Consider the following 18,624-nt stretch of genomic DNA (forward strand, 5'->3'; position numbering starts at 1 on the left):
CATCTCAGGCCTGTGAACTCTTCCTCTCTTAAACCTATTTTATCAGCCTCTTCAGTTCTCCACCTCAACGGTCACAGTCCATATCTCACGATCACTCCTAAAGATCCTAAGCTCCCTACCTGATCACCTGGTCAAGCATTTCACTGTCTGACTGTGATTCCCTATTTTTCCCAGTTGCTGAGTTCAGGCATTCCATTAGCCATCAAGCTCATTCTTTATTTTCTCTATTTTCCCTTTCTTGTCTGCTCTTTCTTTTCTACCCATGTGTCCTCATTTCAACAATGTCTTGCTAAAAGATTGAATGCTTTGCCTGCCCTTCCTCCTAGAGGAACACCCCACCTTTGGATGGGACCAAAAATTTCCCTGCCTGCATTAAGTCAGCTGAGTATTGACCAAAAGATATCAGAACATAACTAATACTGGTACCACCCATTATCAGAATGTCTGATCTCAAATTATCTTTTAATTCTGCTCATCAGTTCTACTCACTTACCTGCTTACATCACACTTTCTCTCTCCACAACGTTATCACAGAACTTGTGCACTCCACGCCAGTAATGCCTGTCTCTCCCAATACGTCTCACTTTTTTCAGTGAAGAGAAGCTATCAGAGGGCAGCTGCTTCAACTTTTCTTCAGACTGCAGCTAAATCTTTTGTGGTACTGTGGAACAGGTTACACTTTCTTTTGTGTTTTTTAAACTATTTTATTGAAATATAATTGAGATGTAAAATGTTGTGCATATTGTATGTATACATCTCAGTGAGTTTGAGATCAATACACACTCAGGAGGCCATCACCACCATCAAGACCATAAACATATCCATCACCTCCTAAAGATGTTTCCCACCCTCATTATTTTTTTAAAGATTTTATTTATTTATTTTTAGAGAGGGAAGGGAGGGAGATAGAGAGAGAGAGAAACATCAATGTGCAGTTGCAGAGGGTTATGGCCTGCAACCCAGGCATGTACCCTGGCTGGGAATCGAATCTGTGACACTTTGGTCACCCTCATTATTATAACTATTGTTATTATTTTGTGTATGGGGTAGAGACGCTTAGCATAAGATCTGTCCTCCTGGCAAATTTAAAACTGGATATCCACGTGTGAAATAATTAAACCAAACCCTTATTTTACACCATACATAGATTTCGACTCAAAATGGATTAAAGACTTAAATGTAAGATCTGAAATTATAAATGCCCTAGCCAAAAACACAGGTAAATCACTGCTATTGGTCTTGGCAAGCACAGACTATCAACACAAGAGATGTTCAAACCTGAAGAGAATTTGTATGAGTTTATTTGAGCCAAGCTGACGACAATTGTAGGGAAGCAAAACCTGAATGGATTGAGAAAACGGATGCTCTGGAGAAGGGCAGTAATACACCTTATTTTATTCATTACAATCAAAAGAGGATGCAAAAGTGAGTTACGTGAAGTCTGTTGGTGTTAGATTAGGGAGACAGGAGAAAGCAAAGCAGGGAAACCTCTGGAATTCCATAAAAAGTAAAGTGGTAGACACATATTTCTTTTACACAGGAGGGTGTAAGAGAGTAGACAGTTAACAATTAACACAGTAACAGTAACAGTAACAATGAGGGGATTTGTGGTCTCCCTCTGGTGAGGGACTTGTGGTTGCAAGGCTCCCAAAAAAAGAAATCTGACATTCCAAAGGTGGGTTATCATAGATGCAAAAAGACAACAGAGAGGCTCTATTGAGGTAAATGTGGACTTTTGTCAGATTCTAGCCTAGGACATGACTATTTGCCATCGCTTGCTCCTAGAACATTTTTAACTTTAGACCATTCTTTGTGGTCACTTTAGGTCTCTGAGTTTGCAGGGCTGCCACATGGGCCTCCCCTGGGCCTGTCAGGTTTAGTATGTGGCCCCTTTTGTTCAGAAGACAATAAAAGCAAAAACTGACAAATAGGATTATATCAAACTAAAAAGTTTCTGCCCAGAAAAGGTAACAATAAAATGAAAAAGGCAATTTATAGAAGGGGAGAAAATAGCACAAACCATATATATGATAAGGGGTTAATATCCAAAATATATAAGGGACTCAACAACCCAATAACACAAAAAATAGCCCTATTAAAAATTAATCAAAGGACATGAACAAACATTTCTCCAAAGAAGACATAGAAGTGCCCAACAGGTACATGAAGAGGTTCTTCACCTCGCTATTCACCAGGAAAATGCAAATCAAAAGCACAATAAAATATGACCAAATATTGTTGTGAGTATTTTTGTGAATTATTAAAAAACAAAAGATTTCAAATGTTGGCCATGATGTGAAAAAAGATAACCCTATTATACAGTTAATGGAAATGCAAAGTGGTACAGCCATTATGAAAAATTGTCTTGGGTTCCTCAAAGAAGTAAAAACAGGTCATTCTTTCAAAAGCACTTTTCACAACCTGTGTTATTTAGTCCACTCTCTTCCACCTTTCCCCAAATCTCCTATTACTCATTATCTTTCCATTTTATCTACAACCATTTTTTTTTGCCTTGGCCCTTCTCACTGGCATTTATTCATGACAATGATGCTTGTATCTTAAAATAAATAAACAAAACTCTTGAATTATGTTACTTCCCCATTCAATCATCACCCTTTCTCTTTACTTTCTTTTCCTATCAAAATTCCTGAAGAGATTGCTAGCACTGGTTGTCTATAATTCCCTGCTGTTTAAGTAACATAGTCTTACATTCACCCGCTCCCGCTCCTCACTTATTCCACTTAAACTGTGGGTTTGTACTAGTGGTGATATGCCCGCTCCCCAACTTCCCTCTCTTCTCACTAAGCATTAGATCATGTCTAGAGGAATCTTTGGTTGTCAGACTGGATGAGGGAGAGAACTCTGCCATCTTGTGGAGAGAGGCTAGTGATTCTGCTCAACATCTTACAAAACTCCAAACAGCCCTAAGTCACCAACAAACTCAAATTGTAAATTTAATATATTCTTTAAACATCTTCATCCTACTTGGTCTATTGGCAGCTAAGTCCTTTGACTAAGTTTTCAGTGTAGAAATAGTCTTTTTCTTAGCGTAAGGGACGACACATTCTCTTCATTTTTCTCTTACTCTCATAGTTCTCTTCCTTCATCTGGACTGGCTGTGGCTATAGCCTGGCCTTCTACTGGCCTCCCAGACTTAACACATGTCCCATCATTTCTACATCCTCCCTCTCACTGCCCTATCCAGTCCCTCACAGTCTGCTCTCCAGTCATCAACCAGAGTAAACACTGCAAAGTACAGACACAGTGGAGCCACCTTTCCATTAAAAGTCTTCAACAGTTTACAAGTCTTAGAAAGAACCAAATCTTTAACTGAGCCTAAGAAGACCCTGCTGACTTCCCAAGCTCTATTTAGGACATGCTCCCTTCCTTCTTTCTGCTATAGTCTCAGTGATTTTCTTTTTGTTATTCCAAAAGGAAAAGTGCCGGTTTCCACACTCTCAGAATATTTGCCTAAGCCTGTACCTTTGTTCATATGCCCTTTCAGCTTGCTCTACCAGGCCATGTCTATATACCCTTTAGAGCTGAGGCACCATGTCCTAATCACCAGAGTAATCACTAATTACATTCAACAAGATCAAACCAGCTTAGTTACCTGCTTGCACTCCCTATACTTTTTATTCAAACACCACATTCCGTAACACTTACCAGAGTCTCATGGAAAATTTTATATCTCAGTAAAAAAAAAAAAAAAAAATCTGTCCAATTAGGTGCCTAGTATCCCAGTAAAGTTTAACATTGAAGGGAATTTTAAAATAACATTCAATCCATGCAATCAACCTATTTACTTTCTATCTGGAGTTTTAAAATGGAAAGTATTACATGATTTTTGGGCAGGGTACAAATTGAAACAGATTTATTATTTACTTTAACTGAGATTCATGTGTTTGAAGGGCTCTATTTTTGTTATATTCATGTTTTCACTTAAAATTCTTAAGCCTTAATTTTCTAAGCAAATTTTTTATCCAATTATATGTAAATGTTCCAATAACTATCTGTCTATAGAATATAGACGTGTCATTTTATCAACTCCTTCAACCCTTTCACATTTTTTCTTTGTATTCTTGGAGAGTATTGGATATCAGTATGTGATACTGATGCCTTCTTTCACATGTCAACCTGGGCCAGGTTGTCTCCAAGAACTTGGGCTAAGTGGCCTATACCAGTATAGTATTAACTAGGTCTTAAAGCAAATGTAGTTTGCTCACTGTCTTCCTTCCCCTACCCTCAAACCCCCCACACTCTGAAACGGTTGCTATGTTTCGGGTTAGCTTTTCCTTACTGTGAAATGTGAAGATCCGCCCTCTACATTGGGGGAGTAAATGGGCAGAGAATCAGAAGGCAGGAAGGAGGAATCTGTGAGTGATATGATCTAAACCAACACCCCAATAGTCTAATGCATATGGATTTTCTTTTGTTTATAATATTTAGTATCTTTCATGTCTGACTTATCTTGTTGGGGACTGCTCTGTGTGGATTCGGAGGTCGTAGCCCCATGAAAGCAAGCTCTGAAAGGGGCTGGCAAGTCTCCCTGGAAAACCAGGTCGTAATGCAGGTGGCAGGCATGATTCGATTTTAACATGAAGGGTCCTGTGGGAATCAGTCTTGAAATGCACATTTTTGTCCTTTGAAGCCAGCTCTGCTCAATGATAAGCCCTGTCGGTATAACCCAGACGTTTGAGTACAAGGCATAAGGAATGAAACTCTACTTCATGATATACACCTTTACAACCATCTGGCATCTGCATGTCTCAAAGACCCCAACCTGAAGAGATTTCTGTGTTTCTTCAGAGTTGTTATCTATAGATAGTGTTAATTTTTTATAACTATAGCCTTGTTGGACAATTATTGATAAGCTATACACGTGTTCTGTATCCCCCTATACTTCCCAACCCTAATAAAAGTCGTGTTGGAGAAGGGCTCTGGGCATTCTCCACTAGAGGGAATCACCACCCTTTTTCCTGCAACGAGACTGTGTCCTGGACGACTCTTTATTCTCATCTGTGGTGGCCTGGAGAACCTCACTGTGAAGTTCCCCTCATTACCTAGCTTATAAAAATATAAAAAAACACTTTATATACCAAAGCTATAAACTTCAGCTTATAATAAAAATATTTTTGGAAATATTAAAAAGTGTAATATTTTCTTTACATTGTTGAGGTATTTAGAGGTACATATTAGTAGGTGAGCACAACATATTTGAGACTTATTTCTTCTTATTATACCTTTGAGTGTTTTGTTTGTTTCTGATTGTTGAAGTTCTTGTTTTTAATAAGTAGTGAGATTCTGGCCTTATATATTCACTCCATTGCTAATAGCTCCTTATATAATACTCCTCTCCTTACTTTTGGCACCATTCATTTTATATTCAATTTTGATGTGTTACAATCTTCTTATAGTTATAAATCAGACAGCTCAGTTTGGATATTAATGGAACAATTACCTTTTCCCAGTAAACAGAACAAAGCAGTGTTCCCCCCACCCATTTATTCATGGAAAATACATGCATGAATTATGGATAAGTAATTCTTGCCCTACATTCTCAGTTTTGTTTCTTTTTTTTTTTAATTATCCAGAAGGACTATAATAAGCATGAGCCCACAGAACCAAACTGCTTCAGTTTACTATTAGGCTCTGCCACTTCCTAGTCATCTAACCTTGGCTACAGGACTTAACGGGTCTCTGCAGTATGGGACTAAGACTAGCACTCGCCTAACAGGGCAATGGTGAGAACTAAGTGAGTAATAGTCAGAGTCCTCACAACCCTGCCTGGAATAAGGTGAGTCTTCTACACAGTTAGCTCTTATTTCTTCCAAAAAGTAGCAATTGTGATATGGAAACCTCACAATACTCTTACAATCAAAACAGGCAGAAAGCCAGCAGCAGCAGCCAAAAGTAAGAAGTGTTTCATTGTCATTCCTGGAAAGAAAAGTAACATAGTTTTAGATTAGTGTCAACTCTTGAGATAAAGTTTTGTAATAGGACATTTTAAAAACTACTTTTACATATGTTTGCATTTTCTGCAAAAAGAAACCAGCAGGATCAGAACAAGGTTTAATATATTAGTCATTGGGATCAAGAGGGGAAGGGTGAACTGTGATTGGAGGAATAATAGACTTTACGTCTTAATCCCTGGAACTGTTAAATATGTTACATTTATAACAAGGTAGCAGATGAAATTCAAATTGCTAATCAGCTGACTTTAAAATAGGGAGATTATCCTGGATTATCCGTGTGAGCTCAATGTAATCACAAAAGTGCTTAAATGTGAAAGAGAAAGGCAGTGTCAGTGATGAATCATGGGAAAGACTTGATCAGCCACTGCCGAGTTTGAAGCTAGAGAAGGGGCTGTGCACACCAAAGAACAAGGGTGACCTCGGGAAGTAGGAAAAGGAGTGGATATGGAATCCCCCGGGGCTCTCCCTGCTGATTGTGATTTTAGCCCAGTGAGACCCACTGGGACCTCTGACCTCCAGAACTGTACACTAACAAATTTGTGTTGTTTTAAAACATTAAGTTTATAGTAATTTCTTATAGTAGCATCAGAAAAATAACATAAAAACACAAAAAAATTAGATTTGAATTTTCTATTTCCCATAGAGAAGAGGTGTGATCTTGGTATGAGTAAGTTATATACGTGATTTGGAGACATTCTATATAACATCTGATCATTCTGCTAAGGATGGGTGTCATTGGGAGTTAGGAAATCAGTTAATATAGCCTTTCCTTTATTTCTATTCAGTAGAGGTTGCTTTAAGATATTAATAAGTATAGTTTATTAAGTTCAGTTGGTACCTTTTTCTCATAATCTGCCAAGTTTGTTTCTGAGTCCACCCTGCTGAGTGATAAGCCAAAAAGACTAACAGTTTGGTTTTTAAAGAAAACTTCCAAAAAGCAGATTAAACAATGTGTGCAGAATAAAACACATGATGTGGTTTGTCACTGCTCTCAAGCTCCCCCTGCTCACTGCCAAATGTGTCTGATATCAGGAGAATTCCATAAATTAATTTTTTCAGGGAATATGCACATGTAAACAATCTCCCTCTATTACTCTTTAGCCACCTTTTTTTCTTCTCTTTTACCCTCCAAAATGTCACATATCTTTAAACCCCAAAATTTATAATAATATCATGACATAGTTAATGAAATAGGCACTCTATTCTCTTACTTAACCCTCAAAAACTACAGTAAGACACAATTTTTTCCTGAGTTAGTTGAAGAAACAAATGAAATATAAAAGACTTACTGAAATATAGTAGATTAATATATGTAAACATTAATATTTGTTACCTCATTATTTATACAATTATACAAAGCAACAATTATATATGTATATATATACACATTTATATGAGTATATATTCTACTGAATTGTTATTATGTAAGTTAGGCCCCATTATGAGGCTGGCTGTAATTTCTGTTGCTGCATTTTCTGAGGGAAAACTTACGGGGCTGGTGTGTATGTAAGCTCATTATCTTAAATATTATGATGTTTTCATGGGTATACATTAACATGTATCTTGATTATACCTCAAAAAAGCTATTAAAGATTTTTAAGACATACCAGAAAAATTGCTTGTTTCATATCAGTTAAACCATTGTCACTGACAACTTAGATTTTGTCTTTTAAGTCCTTTTTTATCCTATGACAAATTCAGTACTTAGATTTACTCATAAGTACAGTTTCTACAAAATATTGTTATTTTTCCTAGAATTATTATGAACATTATTTTTATAACGTGAATGACTTTTAATTTACGTAATAAAATTTTGACTAAAGCTTGATTTTAGGCTGTTAATATTTTTCTCTATAAGTGATGTTACGAATATATTGTTTACATGAGGTTCAAATATCCACTAGAGCAACTGAGTTGAATCATGAAGATGAAGATTGATACCTGGGTATTAGTAGTACATTAAGAATTTGGGAATGAGGATTGAATTCAGGTAATTATGAAGGTGTCAGAACTATTGGTGCAGAGCTCTTATGAAAGTACAGCTCATTTGGACTCTGGGACAGCCCTCAGAGACTGTCAGAAGGTACTACTGAGGGATGGACAATGGCAGGGAATAGAGCTTGTGGCAACCAGCAAATCCTGCAGAAATAACCCAGGTGCAGACATGGAGATTCAAACTGGAGAGCATGATTTAGAGATTGAGTAGAGGTTGCAGGGGTAGAAAAATAAGTGGGCCCAGGGTAGAGACTGTGGGAACCCAGACTGAGGCTTATTCACTGGAGAATTAAGACAGGATTTGTCCCAGGACCTAGACCACAGCCAAGCCTCCTGAATAGTCTAAATGATTCTCCATTACCTGGAGGACTGCAGATTTAGGAACTAAGTAGGTCCTGTTAACCTAAAAATCACAGTTGCTTGTTCTGAGGTAAAGGACGCTTTTCTGAAAAGCAGCATTACAGAGGCAGCAGAGGTACCTCCTCACTGACTTCAACACCAGTCCCCACTTCACTTATTCTGTACACAGTAAGCAATTTGAAGCCAAAACTCTTCAAATATTTTCAGACAATAATACCAGAAACTTGATACATGATTTAAATTTACCTTTATGTCTCATATTGTATTGTTATTAACATATAAACAGAACATGGAGTTTTGTAAGATCTATTTAGTAGAAGGGAAGACCAAAATGAGAAAAAAAACCTGAGAAGAATTGAGCACTGCCCTCTGGCATGCCCTCGGTGTGTGTTCTGATATATTAAATTGTTAGACCGTGACTGTTTCAGAAAGCACTTACATGAACAACAGCCCCTTCCAGTTCTCAGCTAAGGAATTGATAAGAATGGACACTACAAGGAAAACGCTCTCCATCTTTTTATCTTCTTTGTCTCAGGAAATTTGTCAACTAAAAAATTACTAAGTTATATTTGGCAAAGTACGTAAGTCTTAAGCATACAGACTGATAAACTTGTGAACACACATACACATGTGTAACCACCACCGAAAGCAGCATATGAGATGGTGCCCACTCTCAGGAAGGCCTGCTCTCCCTTCCAGTCAGTAACTCTTGAAAGTAAAAACCACTCTGATTTCCATAACTATGGGTTACTTTGATCAGTTTTGAAACTTCATATAATTAAAAATATATACATTTTTCGTGTCTAACATCTTCCACTTCAGATTAGGTTTATGATACTCAACCACGTTGCATGCGAGGCTTGTTTTTGTTAATAGCTATGTAGTATTCCACTGCATGCATACAATATAATGTACCTCCTCATTCTATTATTGAATATTTTCTTTTCAGTTTAGAACTCCTGAGAATAAAACTTCCATGGACATTTTATGTATGTCTTTTTGTCCATTTTGCTATTCACTTTTTTGAATATACACACGAGTAGAATCATTGGGTCATATGGTATACATATGTTTTCCTTCAGTGGGTACTGTAAAATATTTTTTGAAGGAGTTATAAAAGTTTATATTTTTTTCTTCCAGTAGCTTCATGTCCTCACCTATATGTGGTATACTGCCTTTTTTCTCTTTTTTAAAAAAATCATTTTATCCATTATGTTTGTGTAATTATATATATCAAAGCTTTAATTTGTATTTGTCTAATGACTAATGATATTGAATACATTTATATAAATTTATCAGCCATTTTGATACCATCTTTTGTGAAGTTTGTCAAATCTTTTGCCCACTGCCATAATTAACTTGACCGTATCTTATTGGTTTGCAGAAACTGTCTATATATTTTTTATATAAAATATTTCTCAAATGTACATATTGCAGATATCACCTCTTGTTCTGTGGCTTATTTTTTGAACTCTTTTAATTGTATCTTTTGTTAAACAAAAGTTCTTAGTTTAAATATGTCCACTTTATCTTTCTTCCTGGTTAACAATTGTATTGTACATGCATGCGTTTGTGTGTCCATCCCACTGACAAACATTCCGCTCATCCCAAGGTCATGAATCATAAAGTTATTTTCTTCTAGAAGCTTTATTCAACATGGATGAAATTTTGGAAATAAAAAAAGCTAGATACTTATACTATCAGGTATCAAGACTTACTACAATGCTGTAAGTAACTAAGACAGAGTACTAGTGGCACCAGTGTACATAAATAAGCCAATGTGATATAATAGAATGGAGAAACAGACCCCTCTATACAGCTGCCTGATTTATGACAATCCATGAAATGCCTGGCAACTCTTCAAGGTGAGAGTGGAAATATCCTACCTTCAGTTTTAAAAAAGATAAGGCCACTATCTGTTTGAGTATGAGTCTGGTTGTTTTGGAAGAGTCATCTAGTTCATGAAATAGAAGATGCTTATCTTGGTACTTCAAGATCTGTGTAACTCCATGATAATCTGCTTAGCTACAAGAAGTTCGTGAGAATGATCTGAATAAATAATAGTACTTCATAATTATATAGTATGTCCAAGTTTATTCCCTTGATTAAAAGCACAGAAACATGCAACACTTAGATGATAATGGATGGTGTTAAGACTGTACATATCTTAGTTAAGATGATAATGATGCTATTAAGTAGTCATATATTATTAATCTCACTTTTCAAAAAAGTAAACCAACACTCAAAGATATTGTATAACTTACCCAAGTTGACATAGTTTGTAAAATTCAGAGTCATGATGAGAACCAGTTATATGGTATACAATGTGCTCTTGCTTTTGAACAACACTTCATGGGAAATCTTTGCTCTCTGAGGAAGTCAGTGCAATGAATGTGCTTATAAGACAGCCAGGAATTTATAACAGACAAAGGGCCTGGAAACATGGTAATCAGAACAAATCTAGAGCTTGTGATGATTACAAATCATGATTGTGAACCCATTTCTGGTTTATGGTTCAGGAAATGTCTTCAATGAACCTCACTGCTCTTAAATGTCCACATTTGGAACAAGATGCAAAGGTTAGCTGCATGATTCAGTGGAGCCATGATCAGATAACCAAAGTTCTGAAAAAAAAAATAGACCCCATGGTCCAGAGGAGAGAGGCAATCTATCAGCCTTATTATATGCAGGGATGCATTCATTCAGTAAATATTTACTGCAGCATTAATATGAACCATGCTGTCTTCTATATACTGAACATCCATAGAATAACCAAACATATAGGCAAACAAACAATCTCATGAAGTTTGCAATCTAATACCTGGCATATAGTACACACAGTGCATTTATGGAAATGGCACTATAAATACCAGATACTTTGAGATTCTGGGAATAAAAAGATAAAGAGTCCATTTTCCTAAGGAACTGTCTGTTCAATAGGAAAACTATCTGCAAGATAGCAATTTGTCCAAAAGTAATGTGGAAGCAATTAACTGCCTTGAAAAGTCTGAAAATACTAAAATAATTTTATATTCAATAGTAAAATACTAAATACTCCAGATGTCATTTGTGCTAAATAATGATAAATAAATAGGACTTTTTAAAAATGAAAGGCATTGTCCTCCAGACAGAAATCATATATGAGAATAGAAAAATCACTCCAAAATTATATATAATCAGTTTTTTTCACTTACTATTCTGAAAACTTCGAAAATTTCTGTATATATTAGTGTATAGCCATTTATATATGAACATATGGCCATTTATATATGAGTGTATCACCATTTATAATGAAGTCTCTGTATCTTTTTCTTTTTTTTTTCCATTTTGCATAAAGCCTTTGTTCTTTGGAAGAAAGAAGATATTATTTAATGAAAGCTTTCCCATGTCTTTCCTGAGAAAGGTCAACTGAATACAAGGGAACAAAACAAAAAAATAAGGTGAAGAGTGTATATTCATGAGTTATTCTATGTTGTGTTGTGTCGCTAAGGTGGAGGATATGAAATAAAAAAACAATAGAAAGATTGGAGGCTCTTGAGACAGAGTTTTCTGGCCTTGTCAAAGAGTTCTTAATGAATGCCAGGAAAACAGTCTGTGGGATGGGAGTACTAAATGTCATTTAAAAATCGCTCGCTGATCGCCATAAGAATTCTGTTGTTGTTGGAAGGAGGTAGTATGAAGCTGGGAGCGTGCCAGGGCTCATCTGTAAATCATGTAACATTTTGCAGAAAGAGAATTTCATACGATCTCCGAATGAAAACTCACAAATTACTAAACGACTTATTTTTTCTCCCACCTTGTAAAAAGAAAGCTGGAGAGGAATTCTGTTACCTCATCAAACTAGTGTGGTTTATATATTGGAAATGTATGATTTGTCATTTATGCCACACTGCTGTTTATCAAGAAGAGTGTTGATTCAACACCAAGTCAAGTGTTTGTGGAAACTTAATTGCTTTGGTTTTATCTGTTGGTCCTGTCAATTCCTGGCATTGCTTTACCCAACACAATGCTGTCTGTATTTATATCATTGATGTTTTCTTATAGAGTTCCTATCCAGCCTCAAATATGTTTTTTTTAAAAAATCAGGAAGTGTTTGAAAGCAAAAAATAACTTGATTTGCATGTGAGTCCAAGCATGGATGCCAGTTGGCTGCTTCTGTTCACATCTCTCTTATTTTCATACATTGTTCTTTTTTATGTTTAAGGTTCTTAGCATAGTAAGAAGTAATCTGAAATGGCTTTTTTTTCTTGCCCTAAAGCCAAAAACCAAGACACATTGGTCTAACATATGATATAACAACATGATAGAATGTTTTTGATTGGAACTATCCCAGAAAACCCTTGGGTGATAGCTGAAGAATAATATGCTTATGTGCTCATAAGCATATCATGTTTGTTAAAATATATGCATATAAAATAAAACTGAAGCAGGATAGCAAGAAGCCAGGAATATTCTTTGCAAACAGAATGGGGAAACTGAAACAGACAGCTGATTTAAACTGGCTTCATCCAGCTCCCTGACTCACCTGCCTCCTTCTCCCTTGCACTACCATTTCCTTAAGCTTTAAACCCTTGGGACAAGGAGGTTCTGGTCAGCATCAGATAATCAGGAACAAAGCCTCAGGTCTGTTGATCACAGAGATAGAGTTTTGGTCAAACTGGAGTTAACATCTAGGCCTCAATTATATGTCAGCTCCAGGCCCAGTGAAGCAACAAAACCAGACAAGTGATACCATGACTGAGATCTGGACCAGCTGCAATGACAATTGACCCTCTACCCTGGTTCCAACCAATCAGCAGAGATCAGAACCGTGACCTTGTATGCTCATTTTGATGAGTTAGCAAATTAAAGGACATACACACACACACAAACACACACACCCCTGGAAAACTGATGGATATTCTATTGAGATCCTCCCCTGAGACCACCTCTAAAATTCCTCTCTTTACAAAACAGATAATAGGTCTTGGGCAGGTAGCTCAGTTGGTTAGAGTGTCATCACAATATACCAAAGTTACAGGTTTGATCCCTGGTCACTGCACACACAAGAATTAACCAATAAAAGCATACATAAGTGGAACAACAAATTGATGTTTCTCTCCCTCTCTCTCAAATCAATAAATTAAAAAAAGAAGAAAAGCAAACAGATAAGAACCCTAAGACAAAGAATCCAGTGCATGCTTTTGCTCTAGAGCATGCCCATACTTTCTTTCTTCAGGTACATACCTTCATTATTTTTTCTCCTGAGCTCTAAGTTTCCCCCCGGATAATTGCAACCAGGGGACCAATGGGCAGTGGTAGCTTGTCCTGGGCTGACCCCTGAACCTGTCTCCAAGGGCCCTCCTTCTGTCTCTTTAACTTGCTTCCTGAGTCCATACAGCCCCGCTGGCTCACTTCTTCTGCTTCTGTGACCTTCTTTCTAAAGGGTCAAGGCAACTCTCTGAGCAGCATGCTTGCATTTTCTCTTTGAGTGTACTTTTACTTTGCATGCTAAATAAATTCCTCTTGCATTGGAGTTCTTAGCTCTGAATTGTTCCTTTGCCGAACTCAAGAACTAAGAGCCAACATTGCCAATAACAAATACTTATGAAAATCAATTATTTAACTAGGGGTTGACTACCAAACATTTTAGAACACAAATATATAATAAACAAACTAAAGGAAAAGAAACAGCATCTATGTGCTAACTATAATTTGAAAATGATACATGTACAAAAACAGTTGTATACATTATGGCTATAGTATATTGAGGGCAAGATTCAAACTAGTAACTGTTGCCAAATCAGTCCATTTGAGGCTGATTGCTTCTTTATGTACTGGGGTATAGGCTGAGAGCCCCCCCCCACAAGCCTGGCTGGGGGATGGGAGACCTAAAGCAGGGCCATTGGGAGTTATTTTGCATGTCAACAGCAGGGCAGCTTCATACCCATATGCAAAAATGGTTATTTTGCATATCAGTAGCAGGCTAACTAGGGAGATAGGCATGACTTTTACCCATGATGCACTACGAGGAAGCTCCCTTGGTTACAGCACCTGTGCAAGAGCTTGGAGATGGTTTGGCCATGCCACAGGGCCACTCCTGCCCAGACTAACTACGGCAGCCAAGAAAGGTGGATAATACAGGCATGCTAGCAGGTGTAGCCAATTGTGAAAGGAGTCTGAAATGAGGTTCAGAGAAGGTTCCAGACTGTGATTTAAACTAAAAGTCGGGCCACCATGAGGGACGGGAGACAATACAAGACCATGCTGGAAGAAAAGGGGTGAAATGACTCTCTCTGGTGGGCCCTAAAGAGGTTCCACATAGTTTTGGATTAAAAACTGGAGATCGAGGCCACACAGCTGATGGTGCTGAGAGCTGTGGGAGACCTTCCCAGGAGAGCAGGGATTACTGGGAGAACCAGGAGAAGTGAGCTGTGGACATCTGTTCTTTTTCTTCTGGAGGATGGTAGTTCTGATCGGCATGTTCTCAGAATGGCCTGACTGGGCAAAGGAGGAGGGCAGGACCGTGTGTGTTGGTGGGTGTTTTAAAGGGACTATGAAATTTAATGGTGACATTCCATCCTTACTCTAAATCTGTATAACTTTTGAGTAAATACCTCCTTTCCTTTTTACCAAACTCTGGCATTGAGAGCCACAGTTCCCAACACCTGGCAGATGGCCATAGTACAGAAAGATGCTGGGGGAGGGGGTCATTTCGGTAACAGTATCCGGTCTCCCAAATGGGTCCATTCTGCAACAAGTACACCACTCAGAGAAGTTGTATTTATGCTGCAAAGCTCTATGCTTTAAGGTCTCAACAACTCTAAATTTGCCTGGCAACTTGGGCCTACCCACCTAAAAATTCTCTAGACCCTATGAAATTCAAACATTTATCACAAACAAAATAAAGTCAAAGTAATGTTTTGAATTGGAATTCCAAAAAAGCTGAATATCATAGCGCTTTGAACATTTTTCTCCTCTTATCCTACAATTTATAGTTTTTCCCTTATCCGCTCTAGGTTCTTTTGTTGGCTTAATAATTAAATTGACATAAGACAGACTCACAGGAGAAAAACAAATTTCCTACCTATGGGAGCCCCATAAAAATAGGAGACTCACAGGTGGTCAGGCAAAGAAGGCTCTCATCGACATAACATCCTGGGCGAAGGAGAAAGAAAGGTCTGGGGTCTGGGGCTTCGAAGGGGAGGAAGATAACTCACAGGAGGAGTGCACAGCAGCTGTTTGGTAAAGTGAAGTTTCCCCTGCCATGCAGACAAGCCTTTCTGAAATAAAAAGTGATTTCTGGTGTTAGTCCCCTTCCAGGTACAGGTTCTCCCTAATTTTTTTAGGTAGCTAATGGAGAGGCACAAAGCTCTTTCTGAGTCTGCTGGGTCTTAATTACCTTCTGTTCAAAACAACCCACATGCTAAAGTGATACATCTTGGGGTGGCATATTCTACTCCTCCTCTCTTCCATAATCTGAAAAGGAAGTCAGTACACATTCTTGTATTTCATTTGTTTTAGTCTTTAGTTCTTGAAACAAATTATACCAAAGCTTACTGGCTTAAAACAATAAATATGACATTTCACAATTTCTGTGAATCAGGAATCTGAAATGGCTTGGCTAAGCAGTTTTGGCCTAGAGTCTGTGATTGATTGCAACCAAATGCAATGATCTTTATCTCTCTGGTGGCTTAACTGCTTCCAAATATGACTCATTCTCATGACTTGCAAATTGGTTCTCTTTGTTTGTTGGGACCCTTTCCTTGCTCTTTTGATTAGCTTCTCCAACAGGATGCTTGAATATTCTTACAAGAGGGCAGTTATTTACTCCCCAAAAGTGATCCAAGAGCACTAGAACTGTAGTACCTTCTATGACAAAGATTGGGAGGTCACACACTATGGTATTCTGTTGATCATAGAGACTAGTCGTGATTATGTTAAGGAGGTCACACGAGGATGTTGATAACAAGAGGTAAGGATTACTGAAGTCTCCTTGAAGGTCACTATCATAAACCCTTAACCCCAATTCCATTTTAACTCTATATCCAGTTTTTCCTAAATCCAGCTGATAAAAAGACTTATAATTTCTCTTCAGTTTTCAGGAAGACATCATAGGAAGCTTAAAATACAAAAACTATCTGCCCTTTCTTTCTCAGAAGTGAAGGTGCTTAAACATCATGCCTAAAACTTAAGTGGAAAAGGGACCTGGCTGATGTGGCTCTGTGGATTGCGTGCCCACCTGTGAACCAAAAGGTCACCAGTTCGATTCCCAGTCAGGGCACATGCCTGGTTGCCGGCCAGCTCCCCAGTAGGGGGTGTGTGAGAGGCAACCACACATTGATGTTTCTCTCCCTTTCTTTCTCCTTCCCTTCTTCTCTCTTTAAAAACAAATAAAATCTTTAAAAAAAGAAGTCACAGTGGACAATGTAGTAACCAGTAATGGTAAGTAAATTTATCACACCCATTCTGAATAGATGAGAGGAAGAGAGTTAATAGAAGCTGGAACATGAAAGAGGTGTGTGGGAAGGAGCCTTGGGTATAGGAACCCAGGCAGTTCATGCAAATGCTGCAGAGGATGTTGCAAAGGGAGATGAGGGAATAAAATACACCTGACCTTGGTACACCTGACCTTGGCCAAACTCAATCTCAAAGTCAAGAAAACCTATTGATACACATAATTATGCAAATATATATGTTTTAATTTCTCAGCTTCAGTTCCTTGTGAAACCTATTTTCTGTTCTTGAGTAATAAAGAGTGTTGTTTTCTACTTCAAATCAATTTCTAAATTTTGCAATTCTTCTGAGTGTTTCTAGTTATCTGAAATCAATTGAGTTCATTTTTTTTAATTATTTATAGCATTGGGCATCGGTACTTGCCTTCGGGAACTATATAACGTTTTTAGCTCTAACATTATCGAGAATTGCCATGTTCATTTTTCAATAACTACTGAAAGAAGTGTTCTCTCAGAAAATTCAAACCATAAATGACAGCCCGAAAATAGTAAAGGCATTTGATTTTGAATATAAATGTTAGGAAAAACACTTGTAGTATTTTTGTACTTCAAGTAAAATCTGAGCCCCTTTTTAACTTACCTCTTGCCTTTTGGTCTTCAAAGAATTACTTAAGACAAAACCATGACAGTCCTGTTTTCAAGATGTGAACCCAGGACCCTCTGACTGTGTCTAGTGCTTCTTTCTGAGACAGATATGCCAAATGAGCATAAGTGAACCATCTGTTATTGGATTTAAATAGTCTCACAAGTTACTCTCTCCAGAGTGGGATGCTTATTGACAATATAGATGGAGAGTCGCAGCCTTGGATAAATATGGGACCATTTTAAATTCAGACCACAAGCAGAAAGACTGTTTTTGCATGATACCACTTTGAAATCATTTCCATCATCATAGCCTAGACAAAAACCTCAATCAGTAATCAAAATCAATAGTAAAATCACTAATTCCTAGTAATCTGGTTATATGAATAATTAGAATCATCCTATATTTGCCAGAGTATGGTACATATTAAGCAAATATCTTTTTTAAATAGCAACATATTTTTGGAGGACATCTGGAAGGCTGCCTCAGCCTCTTGCAAGATGAACAATTTACTTTTACCAACAACTCTGGATTAAGCTGATTGCCCGCCCTCTGATCTGCAGTGGAACATTTTCTCTGCTGATATGAGAAGAGAAAATCCTTAATTTATTTATAAATCTTTCTTAATCCACTTAGAAAAATGACTATATTCCTGTGTAGTAGGAGCTATTATTGCTTCAATTTTACAGATGAATAGGTTGTGGCTCTAAGAGATAGTTTAAATAAAAAAATCTCAGAGTTAGGAAGTGGCAGAACTGGAATCCAGGCCCTTAAGGTTCAGAGTCTAGGTATTCAAATGTTATCCCCTAGCACTTGGTATGATTTAAAAAAAATAAAGTGAAACAAAAATGAAAATACCATTTTTCTCTTACATATTTCTAGTGAAGGTGATATTTCTAGTTAATTTGTAAATTGGTCACCAAGAGCATACAATGGACTTAATAACATCAGCAGATCAGAAAGGCCTTTTGCACAGAAGAGTGAGTCCCATGAAATAATCTGGGGTATTGGTAACTCAGCTCAATATTACTCATTGTGTTAGATGTGCCTACACTAATGAGATGTAGAGAAAAACAAGCCACAGAAGTATTTAGCATATTTTATGGTCAGAAAAGCAACTCAGACTTGCTGTTGCATATTTAGATTAGGTTAATGGTTAAGGTTCTCTGCTGAAGGAAGCCTCCTTGTCTGTCCCAGTTCTTTGTTGGGTAACCCT

The 18,624-nt window shown here is 37.4% G+C and overlaps 1 protein-coding gene across 1 annotated transcript in view; it reads right to left on the reverse strand.

Annotated features, from left to right (window-relative positions):
- CRISP1 (cysteine rich secretory protein 1) overlaps positions 1 to 10,711 on the reverse strand; it is a 35,541-nt gene extending 24,830 nt beyond the window's left edge. The window contains exons 1-2 of the mRNA XM_036024221.1: positions 10,595 to 10,711; positions 5,876 to 5,937 (exon numbers count right to left, since the gene is read on the reverse strand). Coding sequence (XP_035880114.1) covers positions 5,876 to 5,937; positions 10,595 to 10,628 — 96 coding nt within the window. The 5' untranslated portion in view covers positions 10,629 to 10,711. The remainder of the gene's footprint in view (positions 1 to 5,875; positions 5,938 to 10,594) is intronic.
- Positions 10,712 to 18,624: the final 7,913 nt, after the last annotated feature.

Source organism: Phyllostomus discolor, chromosome 4, assembly GCF_004126475.2.
Source record: "Phyllostomus discolor isolate MPI-MPIP mPhyDis1 chromosome 4, mPhyDis1.pri.v3, whole genome shotgun sequence".
In the NCBI taxonomy this organism is placed as follows: Eukaryota; Metazoa; Chordata; class Mammalia; order Chiroptera; family Phyllostomidae; genus Phyllostomus; species Phyllostomus discolor.